A 17258-nucleotide genomic window follows, 5' to 3' on the forward strand; every position below is an offset into this window, starting at 1 on the left:
AGTTGGATGCTTAGCTTATATTAGTTTATCAGAGATAAAGAGGCTTGATGTGGGAGACCAATCCAATTCAGATTTCCTTCATACCTACTAGGCATGTCGTGAACCGCTAAGTTCTATGTAGTGATATAGGCTGTCAGCCACAGATCTCAATTGCAAGTGATACATCTGGCTCACAACTTGCTGCCAGTCGCAATCTATCCTCTTTAGTCGCCTCTTGTACCCTAATCTTTGCTATCACTTCCAAAGTGTGCCGTCTACCGTCGCAATCACAACTTATATGCCTAGATCCGTAACTGAGAGGCAAATCTTGCAACACGCCCACAAGCATGTCATATTAGCTTCTTTCCGTTGCATACGTGGAGCAAGGAACAAAAAGCCACAAGAGCCTCGGCCTAGGAAGGATTAAGATATGAATATTATAATCCTTTTATAAAATAACACACGTTTATAAAATCCACTTTAAAAGCCATCTCATAAATGTGCCTTAGCTAATATAGGCTTTCCCTCTTCTAGCGAAATTCGTAACTGCCGAATTCTCTTATCAGTCACAAAAATGGATTTCGGGAAACTCTCGTCTGCACCCTCTCCTAGGATACTCCCAGCCACTGCCTGTGAAGTGAGAAATGCCTTAATCATACCCGTGGCATGATATCCTCCGCACACCCATTGGTGGCTACGTCCTAGAAAAGGCAAGCGACCAGCAAAGGGAATGCCATCTTGAGAGAAAGCCAAGATGCCGGACCACACATGAGATACCTTGGTCGCAGCGTCTGCATCAGGAGCGACAAGAGCCTCATGAGGAAAACCTCTCAGATGTGACAGAGGGCTCAGATCGGTCTCGCTATCATCTCCCACGGCCTTGCGACCCGTATTTGCCCGCCCGACAATTGCACGCCCGTCCTTGCGTTGAATAAGGTAGTCGTAGTCCTTGATACCGTACCGCAGCCAAATCGAATAATCACTTCCAAGTCCCAAAGGAGACTTGCCACCAGGTGTCGGAGCATATGACAAGACATTGCCTCTGACAGGTGAGATGAATGGTCTAAGCTCGGGCAACAAGCGGCCAAGCCAGGCGTTGGTTGCGTGGATAACGTGCTTGGCTCGAACAGTGCCTCGTGAAGTTACGACAGTGGCGTATTCATCCTGGGGCTGGTCGATGATAGACGTGACAGGTGTGTGTGTCTGCACGTTAATCTTGTTCTGATCAATGAGAGGCCCAAGAACGCCAGTGATCCACTTATAAGGCCACATGGAAGCTGCTGGGATGGCGATGGCACCGACAGCACGGGATGATAGTTTGAGAACGTCCCGAAGATAGGATCGATCTGTATGGATAGTATGTTTATCCGCAAGATGGGGTGCATGAGCGCGCATGTCTTCGAGGCCAACAACAGCTTTCTCGAAATCCTTCTGGTCATAATAAGCCTCAATACCCTGTGTGAGAACCAAATCACAATCAATGCCGTCCTCGCGGATAGCATTGGCCATGGCTTCAAGGTGAGCATGCTCAAAAGCTGAGATTCGCACAGCTTCTTCAATACCAAAGGAGTGCTTTCTCTCTTCCCACATGGCAAACGTCATGGTTTTGCAATGACCACCGTTGCGGCCTGTAGCGCCGGAGCAGAGAGATCTGGCATCCAACAATACGATGCGTATACCTGGCTTTTTCTTTAACAGGGTACGAACCAGATTCATGCCAGTAAGACCAGCACCGATGACGGCTACATCAGCGGTATTCGACGGCCATTCGGATTGATGGTCGGCTCGAGGATGTGGTTCAGAATGCCAGAACGGAACAGTACCGTTTGATGATGGATAGCCAGGGTCGACGACGCCCGGTTCATAGATGCCTTCCAACGCGCCAGACATTTTGTTGTTTATCCGTTATAACGAAGAAAACCAAGAATCGTGAATGGAAGTGCAACGAGCACTTTGTTTGGTGGTTAAGAGAAAAAAGAATAAAAGGGCTTAGCGATGGCAAAAACAAGACGATGGGTAACCTTCACTGAACAGTAGACCTGGTCACGTATAGTTGCTAAAGGTGGCGAGAGGTTGACTTCCTTATTATTACCAAAAGCGATTGTGAAGCTCTCACTCGGCCTGCCTGTTTGATTAGTGGTTCTCTATCCACTTCTGATCAGGTGGGGAAAAGGCTCCAGGCTCCTCCAGACTCCTCCGCCGCGGAGAAAGTTTTGTCTCTTGACGAGGTCCCCGTAGGCACTGTGCGGCTGACTCGAGCACACGATGTCACGCTATACGAAGCTAATCCCAAAGGGTTAACTTGAATGAGAACTACCTTCTGAGGCACTTCTACGGAGATCTGGATGTCCATGTTGTCTTGGGCCATTCTCAGGATTCGTTGAGGACAAGGACCCTCTTACTAAGTTAGAGTAAAGGGGGGATGATAAGTATTCGTTCAGTGATTGGTGTTCTTTGTGTAATTTTCTACCTATGCCACGTCAAGGTGTTCTCTTCTCTGCAACAACGATATCAGCACGTACGAGCCCTTCAATCCCAGAGCTTCATCGTGGCCACTGTCTTCAACGCACACATTGGTCAAGCGTCGGAGCAATAACTTGGCAACGTCACATGTCTTCAGAAATTCCCAACAGCTCTCGTTAATCAGACAGGACTTTGGTGAAGTAAGTGATGTGCTCCCTGGGACACTTGCACTAAACGGATGACCGCTGTGTAAAAACAGAACTACTCGACCAAGTTCTTTTCACGAAACCTTCAAAAAGTATTAACAGCCGTTTGGCTACTAAAAGACGGGTTTTATTAGTGAAAGCGTGCAATCATGCGAGGTAGAAATGTAAGCCGCTACGAGGTAAACAGAACTGAAACTCTTGCTGCTTCATTGAACTATATGAGTTTGATCAAGCATATCTACCCTTTAATTAATACCAGCATCCGCCAGCTGATATGACCTTCTTCCTACAGAAAACCAGCAGATGATACCGAATACAACAAGTGCACCAAGAACTACAGTGACATAGTTCATTTCATCAGCCGCGACAGGTGTATAGTACGGAAAAGAGAAAAAGACAAGTGCTGTAAGACACCAAGCCAAGGTCAGTATGTTAGCAACATAACCTAGCTTAGGAAACCAGAACGGGCCGGGAGCAATGTTGGATCGGCCATGGTAGAGCAGGCATGCGATGCAAGCTATGTACGAGATATACTGGAACAGAAGACCGCCTGCGACCAGGGAATTAAAGGCAAGGTCTGAAGCCAGATATAGGCATCCCAATATGACGATAAAAACGTTAGACCAAACATGTGACCAGATAGGCGCGTGGAAGGGGGCCCCGGCTACCTGACTCAGGTATCTCGAGAAAGGAAACCCGTGGTTGCGGCTGAAAGCCCATGCCATTCTAGATTGCCATGTATGACATCCTATAATAGCCCCGAAAGCAGAAGCAGTCACTAGTGACTGCAGAGCAATGGCAGCAGCCTTGGAATGGTGGAGTTGAAGGAAGATTTCCAGGGACGGCACAGCTGCGACGACGACGGTGTCGAGATCTGGGGCTGAGAACATGAGTGCAAAGACGATTGGTAACCCCGTGACGAATCCCACGGCGATGGTACAAAGAAGAGCCTTTGGTATGTTTTTGTTGGGATGAGGAATCTCGTCGGCCAGGTGAGTGATAGAGTCCAGACATGAGAAGGACCAGGCGCTGGGGTTGAATCCAATGAGGAATGCGACACCAGCAGGCCATCCAGAAACATTTTTCAAATCAACGAAGAATGTGCTCGCACTCTGCTTGTGAGAGTCACCTGCCAGCAATGAAACAAAGATGGCAAAGATCATTGAAGGTGTGTAGATCAGCAGGGCCTTGCTGCACCATGGCAGGCACCGTTCGAAGAAATTGAACCCGAACGCCAGGAGGTTCACAAGTTGGTATCCGATAAATGTGATCCATGGTTTGACGATGAATGATGGATGGGCTGAGGCGACCATTCCCAAGATAATCTGCGCGACGATAAGGTCGACAGAAGCTGTCACGCAGAGTCCGCTGGCCCAACTGATCAGACCGACCATGTAGGACAAGAAGCGACGACATGAACGAGGCCCAAGCTTGCCAACCCAGAAGTATTGTCCCCCTGCGTGAGGCAAGGCAGACGCGAGCTCGCCAAGGCTGATGGCGATGCAGCATCCCATCAAAGCCATCAAGATAAATCCCCAGAATAGAACAGGAGGCCCTCCGAAGGGCAGGGCATTAGCCAGGCCGACTATTATGCCAACTGCGGTGTTTGTGATGGAATGACCAAGACCCATGGCGGTCCAGATGGTGAAGGGCTTTTCCACAACCTCTTCTATGGTGCCGTGCTCGTACGAGCCGTGGTTCTCGAGGCCGTTTTCCGTCTTAACATTATGCTTCGAAGACGTACGTTGCGCTGCGGCAGACATGTCTGCGTATCTGGGGAGTGAAGGGATAGTATTTCGATCTTAGATGTGGGTAGCTAGTTGATGATGAGATATAAATGCCAAGGTGCGAGATAGTAGAGGAAGGCGGCGCAGTGTCAAATAGAAATTCCAGTTTCAGCGAGATGAGAAGCATGGCCACGTCACATGGGATTGTCGTGGTATCTCAGTCACCACTCCGCACCAGGGATCTTGAGAGGCAGTTTAGATTACCCCAGAGTGGGATAGTTGCCGGGTGAGACTTGAGCTGCACATTACGCCCAGGCCAGTTTTAGTATGAGAAGAGTGAGGAGAAGGTCGAGATTGCAAGGGTCTCGGTCCGGGGGGTTTGTATTGTCGACATTCTCAGCACGCTTGTCTGTAAGAAAGGTACCCTGTATACCTGATGTTAGATAGGTCGCGTGGTCTGGCCCTAAAGAACAGAAACCATGAATCCACTTTTTGGCTTTTCGCCAACCCCTCATACTGTACGTACTCAAATCGAGCTTACCTTGATTGGGAACATGTGCGAAGCTTGAGCTTTTCTTAATTGGGAACACGTGCGAAAGCTAGTTATTATTGAGCTTATCTGAATTGAGCACATGTGCGAATGCGAGTTATGGCTGGTCTTATCTTGATTGGGAATATGTGCGGTGGCTATGGCTATACTTCAAGAATGAGCAGGATAAGCTTGGGTATAAGTTTGCCCAAGATACGGCACTTGTACATGTGAACTGACTTGCCGTGCACCAAACTTCCATCCCTACTTATCACCTTTTGATCCATCATCATGTCTTTCGTCGCAACCCCCGAGGAGGTCCAGACTTTCCAGGACCTCTCATCGAATCCTAGCTTCTCTCAAGAACTCATTGTCACAGATTTTGAGACAACACCTGAGTTCATCCAGTCAGTCCTGCCTCCCAATTTCGAGGCTGGCGATACCCCAACCGGCCACATCAGCGTCGGTACATTCGAGAGCAAGCTCTGCGGTGAATTCGATTGTGCCATGGTATCCATCGACGTCAAGTTCAATGGCCGCCCTGGCACATACCTGCTTGAGCTCATCGTCAGTGGTGACATGCCGGTGACCTGGGGACGCGAGGTCTGGGGTGAGGTCAAGAAGACTGGAACTTGTAAGATCTGGAGGTCCGGCAATTACCGCTACGCCGTTGCCGAGCGCTACGGTGTGCGGCTGATCGAACTGCAAGGAGAGTTTGGGGATGACCAGCCTCCCCGTATCCGCGAGAACACAGCCTATGAGATCAAGGCTTACCCCCATTCTATGGGCAGGGGTCTTCAGTGGGCACCCAAAGTGAACCAGCTCAAGGTCGTTGAACACGATACCCGTTGGTCAAAGGGGACAGGCAGGATTACCATCCGCGGCACATCGTCAGATCCACTGCACAGCATCCCCATCAAGGCCATCAGTGAGTTCATTTACTGCTCCGGCCGGTCCGACTATAACGTCGTTGCCGACTACGATCTGGGAGCTACGGATGCCTACCTACCTTACCTCGTTGGGCGCCATTACGACGATCTGCGAAGGTTCAAAGTCGGTATCCAGTGGACTCAGATGAAGGACGAGGAAGAGGACGAGAAGCCCACGTTGGTGCAGCGCCTGCAGACTCCTTAGTAGAATCTCAGCCCTGAACCCCATGTATTTAGCTATTGGCAATGAATAAATCACCCAGTTTCTGAGTTTTGAAAGCTACTATATGCCTAGTTTGATTTCATATAAACGTAAATTCATCTATGCAGATACTCGCTCCAAAGATTAGAAAGACTTGACCGGCAACCTGCAGCACAAAGGTGCAGACATGTGGCCCTAGATCAGAAGTAGTGATTATTGCCAAGAGCGACTTTTGGAAATTTCTTATTAAATAGGAGGCTTCCAGTGATGCTAGGGGTGAGGCGGAAATAACACTTGTTATGGTTGAATACCTGGGTAGATACTTTTGGACAAATAAACGTGTAAAAATATATAGTGGAGCGGTAATCAGAGCCGACGTGAAGAATTCTCAAAAAGTTAACCGGGTCTTCCTTTGCTCCGTATACCGCACCAGATCCCCGGTCATTTATTAGGGGTACCGATCTTTGTTAAGTTTGACTCGGACTTCGACCGCTTTCGTCCAAGTTAAGTTACCAAACACCTTACTAAAACAGGTAAAGAGATCCCAAACAGCGAACCACCCCGCATTCTTATTCAGACAACCCGGCCTTTTGTGAATAACTCCAATAACAGCAGGTGGAAAGAGACTTGATAGCTAGGAGTAGCCACTTCTCAGAAGTGCGTTCCGCAGATGTATGGTAATTTCTCGCATCCCGCGTAGTCCGCGGGATGCGAAGAACATCAACCAAGTGCTATCTGTTTGCGTACTTCAAATTGGAATGGGAGAGAAAAGCATCACCATTCCTTCCTTCGCTGTGGTTCAAGGTTAAATACGGATCTAGCTGCTTCTTCACACGGAGATAATCACCTTTTTCATGCATCAAGATACTTTCCAATCACCTATAGTCACCCTACTTAAAATTACTCCCTTCCGTTACTGATTCAACCTCACGATGGGTTACGTCAAAACTGCTGAGGAGGTCGAGGCCTATGATTCCTTCTATACAAAGGTCAACTCCAATGTTCACGCTGTAGGTGCGGCCTTTGTGACGACAGAGGAATTCGCTCGCTCAGTGGTCCCACCCTGCTTCGAGATCCCATCTCCTCCCACAGGAAGCTTCTATGCTTGCACCAACTGTGAGGAGATCGATGGCGAACGGACCGGCGAAGACGAGGAAGCTGGCGTTGTCTCCATCGACGTCCTTTACGAAGGCCGTCCCGGCAGCTACTCGCTTTCCGTCTTCGTTACTCGAGATCAGTCAATGGCTACGGGCCGTGAGGCCTGGTCCATGCCTAAGAAACTGGGCGAGGTGCATCTGATGGGCAATGGCCTGAAAGCAATCGTCATGGCTCAGCGCAAGGGCGCCGAGATGCGACTTGAGACCGTCCTCAAGGCTCCAGAGTTCTTCTCGTCCCCAGAGCCTACAACCTCTACCTTCTATGAGCTCAAGACGGGAATCAATGCTGCCGGTGGACTTCAGCACGCACCGGTCCTTATTGAATTCCAAGTGACTCAGAGGACCTACATGCATCAGGACGCCGATGTGAACAAGACCCAAATATTCCTCGAAGGAACTGACGATGATCCGCTACACACTGTACCTGTTCGCCAGATCACTTCGGCGTATTCGTCTGGCTTCATCATGAACACCAAGGTGTGCAGACAGGTCCAGCTAGCTACCGACGTTGATTACCGTCCCTACATGTATGGTCGATTCTTCGATGACTGGCCACGAACTGCTGCAAAGGCCAAGAAGGCCCGGCAATCGCATCAACAGAACTAGTAGTGGCAATTTCAGTTGACGTGTCTTGGCCTGTTTGTCTGTTCAGTGACTGAGAAAGCATAGTCTGGGTGGTGACTGGAGGTCTTCTAGAAAACTTAGCAAGTAATCGAATATTTGATTCCTAATCTTATGGCTAAATGGGTTGGATTCTTTGTTTTTACCTGGATATTGTGCGCACGGGTGCATTGAGAGCAACAGGCTCTGCAGGCTAGTCATGAGACGGGTTCCTACGGACCATCATAACAGTAGTGAGATGTCAATGTAATCCCATCCTTATCTTGAGCTTAACCCAACTAGGCCAGAGTGCGAGGTGACCCACCCTAGACATAGCGCTCCTTTAGTCAATCTACCCAACCCCCACCCCCAGGAAATGGACCGTGATTGGGAATCTGGGGATTCCGGGGTAACCGATCCCCCCTTGGCTGGCACATTGTTTGCCTCGGGCAATGATCTTGTGTCTTTCTTATCAGTCAACCGTTCCTGTCCCCTCGTCAGATTCCGTATTATAATAGCAAAACCTATATGAGGCTCAAGTTCTTTACAGTTTATATAGAGTTGAATTTCTCCCACTTCCATATCAAACCAGCGTACTCGTCACCTTGTTCAATGATACCCATACAACCAATTTCTGGCATCCCGTCAACATCTCGCTCGCATCCACGAACCGCACTTCATGTCTCAGCCAATATCTTTCGATCACAGCGCATCCCCAAATGTCGGACCAAACTTACCGAGCTTGTCAGAAGGGGGCAACAAAGACATCGATAACGTGAAGCGTATGAGCACCGAGAGCCATGCTTGCTCCAAGGAAATCAGCGACAGCGTCCAAGTCACCCTCGAGAAACGTTTCTCGTTCTGGTCTTTACTGGGCTACCAGCTCTCCGTCATGGCCTCTTGGTCCAACTACCTCGTCATAGCCGGCACGTTCGTCTATATTGGCGGGCCTGTTGCCATGATCTATGGCGCTCTTCTGGTGGGCTTCTTCCAATTCATGACCGCCATGTCCCTCTCTGAGCTGGCTTCAGCCTGGCCGCATGCAGGAGGTTCTCAGTTTTGGATCACTCAGTTGATGAGTCACACCAGCTCTGGTCTCTTCAGCTATTTGACTGGATGGATGAATATTCTGGCCTACCTAACAGCTGGCGCTTCGGCAAATTTCGCTGGCGCGCAGACCGTCACGGCCCTTGTGACTATCCTCAATGGGTATGAGTGGCCCCGTTATCAGGTCTTTCTTGTTTACTGCGCCACGTGCCTACTCGACATACCCATCAATGTGTTTCCCAAGTACTATTCGGCCTTCAACATAGCCTCACTTGTATGTCTCATGGTATTTTTAGTCCTCACCATTGCTGTCTGGGCATCCGATTTCCAACATCAATCGGCCCAGTACGTCTTCACCAAGTTTATCAACAGCTCGGGATGGAAAGATTCTGGTATGGCCTTCCTGATATCGCTTACTCAGACTACATACGCCGCCACCGGCCTTGATGCGGTAGTGCATCTTTCGGAAGAGACCCATGATCCAAAAAGAATTATCCCTCTAGTCATGACTACCTCGGTTGCTATCTCGACTCTCATGTCATTCGGATTCGCCATCTTTCTTGTCTTCAAGATGGGCGATTTCTCGGACTTGGTGGACTTGTCTCTGGGACAAGTCTATCTAGAGCTCTACACCGACTCTATCGGGTTCGGCGCTGGACTAGCTGTGGCGACAACCATCATGACCCTGCTCGCTATTTTTGTTGCCTCACAGATCCTGACGGGCTCATCACGCCTCATCTGGGCCATGGCGCGGCAACAGGGAGTCCCCTTTTCTAATTATTTTTCTCATATAAACCAAGATTTCAAAGTCCCGATACGTTCTTTTGTTGCTTCATTTGTGGTCACTATACTTCTGGGTCTGCTTTATCTCGCAGGCGATTTGGCATGGAACGCCATTGCATCCAGTGTCACGATCGCATATCAGCTAGTATTTACTACACCTATCGTGGTTCTACTCTGTCGCGGCCGAGCTAGACTGCCGGCGAGATACTTTGATGTTGGAAGGGTCCCATTTATCGGATACTCAATTAATGTGCTGACTGTGCTGTGGGGAATCTTTATCAGTGTGATTTCCATCTTTCCAATTACTCTACCAGTAAATGGGGATACTATGAACTATGCAGTTGTTGTGTTTGGCATATGGGGGATCATTGTGGGCATTTACTGGTCTACTCATGGGCATCGGAAATTCATGTCGACGGTGGTTCTTTGACACTCGCCTACACAAGCTGGTCTTTTGTTCAAGATAGCTCCTAGATAGATTCTGGCCTTTCAGGATATTGACTTTCCTATATATTTCTACTTTGGTGTGACTATCTTTGCCGTGTTCCTATCTCTGTTGATTTGATTCAATTGATTATCGCACGCGGATAACGGGGTCGCTTTCTTCTCACTACTAACCTAACCACTACCGGATTCACATTTGCTTGCCATCTTTGGTTAGCACAGTGTGAAGTTGCCTCACAAAACAGATACTGTAGATCGGCCACCTGATGGCGCTAGTCAGGTGGAGCTAGTTATCACTGTCCGGCTTTCTGGTGCCCTCGCTCCTCACGCATTTAATCCCTTGCAATTAATCATCTGTCGTCCCATAATAATTCACAACCTTCTACTGAAAGACCTACCTTACGTCACTCAATCGCGCAAGCTTCCGAGGCCGTAGGCAAAGCGCTCAGTAAAGCATATAGTCAACACTCTTGTGAATTGGATAATCCGCCAGCCACAAACAATCTGTGTCACAACGTTGTTCCCAAGTTCAACGAGCTAAGATCCTGATGCGGACCAGGACGCTCAAGCAGCGAACAGGCTGCGAGCAGTGCAAGCGTCGCAAAGTCAAATGTGACGAGAGGAAACCTGTTTGCTCTCGTTGCACACTCAGAGGGGAGCCTTGTACAGGCAACTTCAGCATCGACATTTGGCAGATTGAGCGACCCTGGGCGTTCTCGGGAGGTATCGCTCCAGGCCCTGGCCCGGCCTCGGAGGATGGTATACTCAGGCATTGGTACACCAACGCTTGCCTGCTTATGGCAATGCTCCCTCCGCCAGCCAACCCCTTGTCATACCCTTTGAAACGCCTGCTCCAGCGATCTCGAGCCTTGCGTCACGCCGTACAGAGCGTGTCTTACGCCCACCGCAGCGAATTCTCCGCAGACTCTTCTGGATCGGCAATAGCCTTGCAAGAGAGGAATCTTGCCATTGTCTCGCTTCAATGGGAGATTAAACGCATTCAGTATAAAACAAATCCAGGGCCACTCATGCATACTCTGATGCTCACTTCGCTCATTCTTTGCGTCTCGTCAGCATGGCTGGATTCTTCAGATACTGAGTATGGCAAGGAGTTCCTCCTTGGTGCCTCCAGTATTGTTCCGGCTTTCTCGCGTGGCGAGCCCCAAGACGAATTCTCATTCTACATCGCTGGGCTTCACCTGTACTGCAGCTTCTTCTCATCATACCTACTTCCTTTGGCACATCAGAGCCAGCATCAGCAGAGTGTCGATTCTATGGCCGAATTCATCGCCAAAAGGCCCCCCAAATCTCCTTGCCATCCTGTCGTTGGAATAGCCTCTTCGCTTTTCCCTGTCTTGACAAAGATCGGCCACTACTTCCGTCGAGTGGTTGAGTCAAGAGAGTTCTCCCAAGAGACGACCAATAATCTGAGACGAGAATTACTTGACTGCAGTCCAAGAGACGCCGGCAATTCCATTTATCTCACACGACTGGCTGAATGCTATCGAAATCTTGGTGATATAATACTCTATCAAGCGCAGCGCGTCTGTGATGAGCTTGATGCGGTCAACGACATAATCTTCTTCAACAAAGTCTTGGAAGTAATCGAACTGATAGAGAGCATTCCAGCAAATGACCCTCTAATCAACACTCTAGGCCCAATGCTTCTCATTGCCGGTTCCGAGCTGCCGCCACAGTACGAGAAGCAAAGGGCAGTAGTCCGGCAAGCCAGCGCACGCTTAGTCTCTTTTACTAAGATCCACACCTACGAGAAAAGCATCGAACTCGTCAAAAAAGTATGGATTCTACGTAGTGAGAGAAGGCCAGTATCATGGCTTGAAGTTATGTTAGAACAGGGACTCTTACTAGGGTTAGCATAGTGATATACTTAAGAAGTATATATATAGAAGATATTATATATCACTAAAGATCCTACATCCGAACTTTATATTTATTATAGCAAGTTGATTTATAATTATAAATAAATATATTTATATTTTTAATTTAGTATATACTTAAGTGTTATGGCCCCGGTAAGTATTTGACAGTGTATTAGCTGTCCCTAGTAGGTAGATCAAATCCTTTCCAGATTAAAAGTTTAAATCAGACTCAATGAATCGGCCGTTTACATGGTCAAGGACTTGCGACAGTCAATTATGTGATAAGAGACGCTATTATTGACTTCTTTAGGAATATTATTCAGACGTCCATGCATAAATCTGTTGTTTTCTTTCATTATCAATGCCTCGTTTATAATGCTCCTCTAAACTGTCTTAAAAGACACATGAACGCTAGACGGTGTTGCTTGCTTTTCTGACCCACTGAACCATGACCTTGCCTTCACAGTCGGAAACCAGCGCGTGAAAATGGGCTTTAGGCATGGCAGACAAGCACATATAACACCGGCCCAAGGCTCGAGAATGCTATTTAGCCGTTAGACATAAGGACGAGGCTCAGGCTTTTCCCTGAGAAGTTCACATACCTCCATAGAAGCCCATAGCCCAGACTATACGTAAAGTCCAAATCCTCGTCGACCTTTACTGTTGAAACCAGTCGAACGATGCTGACGATAAGAACGCTTGACAGGGTTAGTACTTTCCCCCATGGAAGAAAAGGGCCGGGAGATTCTTACAAACCGCCAGCCATCAAAATAAGAGCAATTCCAATCTTGCGACTCAGTGGCACTTTCATAGGATGCAGTAGCCAGAATGGCAACAAGAGTAGAATTAGATCGCTCACAGAGTTTATAACGGCCGATGCTGTGTATATATCCACGATAGCTTGGCAATTGCCACCTTCATAAGCTGGACAGCGGTATGCAATGGCCGCAATGGTGTGAAATATGCAGTTGGCCACAACGATGAATAACACGGCGTAGGCGCAGATGATGAAGTGCATGTCAACGGTAAATCTGAGATAGAACATCAAGACTGAGGCTTTGGTGAAGACGGTTGCTAGGTTGTAAGCCGGTATGCCAGCCCACTTTGCGTTCTAGACAAGATGCCCAATCAGTGATGCAGCTCGGATGATGGCTTGAAGATCTCACTTCTAATAATATGTAAAGACCTCTGGGATCGACATCTTTGATGCATGTACCTGCACCGAGGCGCGCATCTTTGATTGTCAGTTTTGATCGTTAAATCTCGCTCGTAGAAACCTACTTATCGCAGCGCTGATAGATCCCAGTGTCGCAAACACCTATTCCGTCACATCAGTCGTGATCGTCGAGACATCGAGGCCAAACCTACTGCTGCGGTTATTATAAGTGCTGAGAAGGTGTCAGTCTATGCATCTATGAGGATTGCGCGCCCACTGACTGTCATCGAGGTGCCATCTGTTTATAACTCTCTTGCTTATCCAGATCCGCAACACGACAATGGATAAGCCCAGTACAGCCAATATTATCGCAGCATTGAACAACCGTGAACTTTGACCGCCCGTGTGAGAGAACAATCTTTTTGCAATTATAACTGGGCCGTCGTGAGGTTCGTGGATATCGGTTTCTGTCATCTTGGGTGAGATGCGCGCAGCGACTTGTCTCACGTGGGATGCGTCGTGGTGTTGAATTGTGAAGGTTTTCTGGGAGCTCGTTTTGTCGGCATCATTGGTACATGTCGTACTCGAGATTGTCATCAAAGAGAGAAAGGAAGTTTTCGAGGTTAAGATTGGGCAATGACGACAATTATAAACCCCGTCCGTATGCGGTGGACTTGTATCAGTAAGCATACCAACTTGGCCCATTTTAAAGGTTATTCTGATCTAGATTGGCTCTTTGAGTCTTTGGTGCCGGGCTATCAACGCCATCATTACTTAGTCACTGGACAAATTTCACGTCAGACTCGATGCGAACACTGGCTGGAATGCGTACGGTTACGCTTTTCCCTCTCTAGCTCCGATCCCAGAACATTCATAATACATAGAGGCAATCTTCCAGCAGTACAACAGCTAAAAGTTATCAATTATAAATGATTAATGAGTCTTGCCACGGGTGTTGTTTAAATAACAGAGGGCCTCGGTGAACGGGATTTCCTCTCGAAGGCTACCAGCTCTGCGATCGTTGCATCGCATCATGAGAGGAACCCTTTTGTTGAGTGACAGGGCTGTTCTTCTATGTAGATGCCGCCGGCCGCGATATGTCTCAAAGGATGTGGTTAAATCTGATGACCCTTGGCTAGCTTTATGGTGGAAGATACCTGATTCAATGCAATGGGGCATCGGTGAGCGTACTGAATCAAGAAACTGGCTAACGCTGCTCTGCTTAAACATACCGGTATCCCCCAATCGTAATGTACATGTAATTATTCGTAGCCCAATCGCGGCACGAACGTCCTCCATTCCAAGCCACACTGCTGTGATTGTCAATCACTTCTCGACCTCATCATGCTTCAACCCGGCATCTTTCGCCTTGCTATCCGCAAGCTCACACAAAAACCTCCACTCCTCACCACTAACTTTACTCACACTCAACCTCGACTGCTTGAGCAGCTGCATCATCTCCAGAGGCCCACCAGGCTTTCCCAGCTCACGAAGTTCCTTCAGACCAATCGGCACAGCAAACTTCTTTCTGAACTCGACGTGGACCAGGTCCCAGATGGGCTTCTCTTTGGTGGATTTGGGATCATAGTATGGTGCGCCTGGTCGACGAGCGGATCCTGGTGATGTTAGCTGCAGGTTATAAGGGTGATGAGGATGGGGAACTTGCTGTCTTCGGAGAATTCTTTGACGATTTCCATTATGCCGACGATGCCGGGTTCTTTGCAGTTGCTGGCGTAGAAGAAGGCGAGATCACCGGCGTTCATGTTTCTCATATTATTCCGAGCTGCTAAACGTCAGCCTCAACCCATCTCATCCACCGGACATGGTTTTGTACCTGCGTACGCTCGAATACCTGTAGCAAGGTCAGCCACTGAGATTTATCGCGAGCATATGACAACGTACCATCCCATCCTTCAGGCTCTGTCTTTGCCTTCAAGTCATCAATGGAAAACTTGACGTCAACACCATTCTCAATGCGAGTCTCGGGCTCAGCTTTCATAAGCCAGTACCACTGGCCATCATGCTTCGGAGCATCAGGGTTCACCGTCGGGATGGAGTCGATATCGGGATCTTCAGAGACACCACGAGAGCTGGACTGAGCGGGCTCCTTTTTCTTGTCTGCCTTCTTCACCTTTGACGCATCTGGCTCCTCAGTCTTTGACGGCTTTGCCGGTGCTTTGGGCTTCTCTTGTTTCTTTGCATTGGCTACCTTGGCAGCCTTCTTTGGCGGGCTTGCTTTGGCTGAGGGAGGCGCTTCAGGCTCGGGATTTTCTTTGGCAGCTTGCCGGAGAGATCTTCGCTTGGGCGCAGCTTCCTCTGAAGCGTCGGCGGTAGGCGCACTTCTTTTTCGAGGTGGCATGGTGGGCTGTGAGTGTGTTGAGATTGGCTTCATTGAAAGCCTGAACGCGCGACGCGTCTGAGTTGAGGCTTGAGGTCTCAACGCAGCCACAGCCTGCGCCACATTATCAAACAGCCGCGCTGCACCGCGAACAAGCCAAGGTGTCAGTCAAGAGACAGCAATAATGCTACTGGAGCTTCCAAGTAAATTATACTTATAGAATGACAGAGGATAAGCAAGATAACTTATCTTTTCTTTGTCTTGATCGCATCTCAAGCTAGACCTCACTACTATTGCATCGGTCTACTCCCGGCATAATCACAAATGTAACGAAATGGCTAGACGCTTAAATGCACTCACCATTGAATCATCATCAAAACTTGAAAAATAAAGACTAGGGAATTTGAAAGTCTTTAAGCGTATTTAATATCCATTCCTCACAGCCGTGACATCATTTACACCGGAACATATTTCCTCAACCAATCCTCCATCACCCCCGTCGCAGGGTAAGTCCCATCCCCCAGCCTCAACAACATCGCAACATGCCCTTCAAACCCCTCCCCCTCAAAAACACGCAACTCAACACTCGTCCCCGCCGCCTTCAACGCCACAGCCAACTCAGCCGCCTGGCGAATCCCCCCCTTCCTCTGACAATGCAACAGCAAAAAAGCTCCAGCGTTCGGTGCAGCTGCGTGATGTGTCGGCGACATGTCCTGCAATCGCTCCGGGTCATCGCTGAGCCCTTTGATCATGTTGGTGATGATGGGTCCTGCACTATCGGAGAATTCTGCTAGAGCGTTGTAGTTTGACCCGTCGAGAGCGATGACGCCTTTTAGAACGTCGATGCTGAATCCGGCTTTTTGAGCATAGCTTGGGTCGGTGCCTAGTAATGTAACGACATGTGCTCCTGAGCTATGGCCCATGAGAACTACCCTCTCTGGATCAATGTTGAGCTCTTCAGCATGCTTGATCAGGTATGCCACCGAGTCAGCAATCTCTTGCACCTGCTCCTTAACAGTAATTTCCGGGATGAGCGTGAAGTTGATTGATGCAAAGGCGTAGCCAAGGTCGTTCAAGTAGCTGACTTTCTTTGAGCCAGTTGAATCGAGATAAGTACCGATTGTCCAACTCCCACCGTGGACGTACACGATGACAGGACTCTTGGTGGCACTTGAAGTCGGTTTCCAGAGACGAAGACGTTGAGCTTCTCTTTTTCCGTAAACAATGTCTGTTCCGCCTTGAGGAACATCCGAATGCATTTCGGATATGAGATCATGTACTGTGTCCATGTTGATATCATCGTTGGTGTCTTTGTATATAGAAATACCGGTGACTTCGCGTCCTCGCGCAGCCAAGTCATAGGGAGTCAACTCCGAAGTGCTGGGTATATCTGAAGAAGTCATTGCTAATATCGTTGGAGTTCAAGATGAAAAGGGTCGTGATTGAAGTTTGTGAAGAAAGCAAAGGTCATTTTCATTGCGCAAGCCAATCTATTCATAGTATTCCCCCTTCTCCACTTTCTTAATGGTCTGCGTAACATCGCAACGTAAGAAATCCAGCAACCTTGATAATTCAGATGCCTGGTCAGGCAGACGCATAAAACCAACAAAAGGTCCTGCTGCTAGCTTCCAGATTCGGTGTGGTCTGTAGCGATTTCCCGTAGCTTATCTCAGTCCAGTTGCCGTATACCCGGGGTCCCTGAAAGAATTAAATCCTCCAAAACCAAGGCGTCAATTTAGCCTAAACCATGCACGATAAGAATCTCCAGCGCGTATAAAACCAATGGCGTGACATATTTCTATATCGGCCCGGCATCAA

At 48.5% G+C, this 17258-nt stretch overlaps 9 protein-coding genes across 9 annotated transcripts; 4 read left to right on the top strand and 5 right to left on the bottom strand.

Annotated features, from left to right (window-relative positions):
• Positions 1 to 471: 471 nt before the first annotated feature.
• On the bottom strand, positions 472 to 1869 carry FOIG_13735 (uncharacterized protein; the record flags this gene model as incomplete). The annotated part of the gene is made up of 1 exon (XM_031214896.1): positions 472 to 1869. One exon carries the CDS (start codon positions 1867 to 1869, stop codon positions 472 to 474), a length of 1398 nt encoding a protein of 465 aa, XP_031055412.1.
• Positions 1870 to 2893: 1024 nt separating this feature from the next.
• FOIG_13736 (uncharacterized protein) lies at positions 2894 to 4411 on the bottom strand (the record flags this gene model as incomplete). Its single annotated transcript, XM_031214897.1, has 1 exon — positions 2894 to 4411. One exon carries the CDS (start codon positions 4409 to 4411, stop codon positions 2894 to 2896), a length of 1518 nt encoding a protein of 505 aa, XP_031055413.1.
• Positions 4412 to 5155: 744 nt separating this feature from the next.
• FOIG_13737 (acetoacetate decarboxylase) lies at positions 5156 to 6038 on the top strand (the record flags this gene model as incomplete). Its single annotated transcript, XM_031214898.1, has 1 exon — positions 5156 to 6038. The coding sequence occupies exon 1, from the start codon at positions 5196 to 5198 to the stop codon at positions 6036 to 6038; it is 843 nt and encodes a 280-aa protein (XP_031055414.1). The 5' UTR covers positions 5156 to 5195.
• Positions 6039 to 6967: 929 nt separating this feature from the next.
• Positions 6968 to 7818, top strand: FOIG_13738 (acetoacetate decarboxylase; the record flags this gene model as incomplete). The annotated part of the gene is made up of 1 exon (XM_031214899.1): positions 6968 to 7818. One exon carries the CDS (start codon positions 6968 to 6970, stop codon positions 7796 to 7798), a length of 831 nt encoding a protein of 276 aa, XP_031055415.1. The 3' UTR covers positions 7799 to 7818.
• A 653-nt stretch (positions 7819 to 8471) lies between these two features.
• FOIG_13739 (uncharacterized protein) lies at positions 8472 to 10052 on the top strand (the record flags this gene model as incomplete). Its single annotated transcript, XM_031214900.1, has 1 exon — positions 8472 to 10052. One exon carries the CDS (start codon positions 8472 to 8474, stop codon positions 10050 to 10052), a length of 1581 nt encoding a protein of 526 aa, XP_031055416.1.
• A 474-nt stretch (positions 10053 to 10526) lies between these two features.
• Positions 10527 to 12001, top strand: FOIG_13740 (uncharacterized protein). Its single transcript, XM_031214901.1, has one exon. It carries the CDS (start codon positions 10615 to 10617, stop codon positions 11944 to 11946), a length of 1332 nt encoding a protein of 443 aa, XP_031055417.1. The 5' UTR covers positions 10527 to 10614; the 3' UTR covers positions 11947 to 12001.
• Positions 12002 to 12329: 328 nt separating this feature from the next.
• On the bottom strand, positions 12330 to 13709 carry FOIG_13741 (uncharacterized protein; the record flags this gene model as incomplete). The annotated part of the gene is made up of 7 exons (XM_031214902.1): positions 13384 to 13709; positions 13315 to 13334; positions 13228 to 13264; positions 13113 to 13180; positions 12699 to 13057; positions 12549 to 12644; positions 12330 to 12489 (listed from the first exon to the last, which is right to left on the bottom strand). The coding sequence occupies exons 1-7, from the start codon at positions 13697 to 13699 to the stop codon at positions 12330 to 12332; spliced, it is 1056 nt and encodes a 351-aa protein (XP_031055418.1). The 5' UTR covers positions 13700 to 13709.
• Positions 13710 to 14163: 454 nt separating this feature from the next.
• FOIG_13742 (uncharacterized protein) lies at positions 14164 to 15481 on the bottom strand. The gene is made up of 4 exons (XM_031214903.1): positions 15005 to 15481; positions 14937 to 14954; positions 14769 to 14885; positions 14164 to 14718 (listed from the first exon to the last, which is right to left on the bottom strand). Exons 1-4 carry the CDS (start codon positions 15459 to 15461, stop codon positions 14429 to 14431), a joined length of 882 nt encoding a protein of 293 aa, XP_031055419.1. The 5' UTR covers positions 15462 to 15481; the 3' UTR covers positions 14164 to 14428.
• Positions 15482 to 15812: 331 nt separating this feature from the next.
• Positions 15813 to 16843, bottom strand: FOIG_13743 (uncharacterized protein; the record flags this gene model as incomplete). Its single annotated transcript, XM_031214904.1, has 1 exon — positions 15813 to 16843. One exon carries the CDS (start codon positions 16841 to 16843, stop codon positions 15896 to 15898), a length of 948 nt encoding a protein of 315 aa, XP_031055420.1. The 3' UTR covers positions 15813 to 15895.
• Between the last annotated feature and the right edge of the window lie 415 nt (positions 16844 to 17258).

The sequence above is a fragment of the Fusarium odoratissimum genome, assembly GCF_000260195.1.
Source record: "Fusarium odoratissimum NRRL 54006 unplaced genomic scaffold supercont1.35, whole genome shotgun sequence".
NCBI classification, from domain to species: Eukaryota; Fungi; Ascomycota; class Sordariomycetes; order Hypocreales; family Nectriaceae; genus Fusarium; species Fusarium odoratissimum.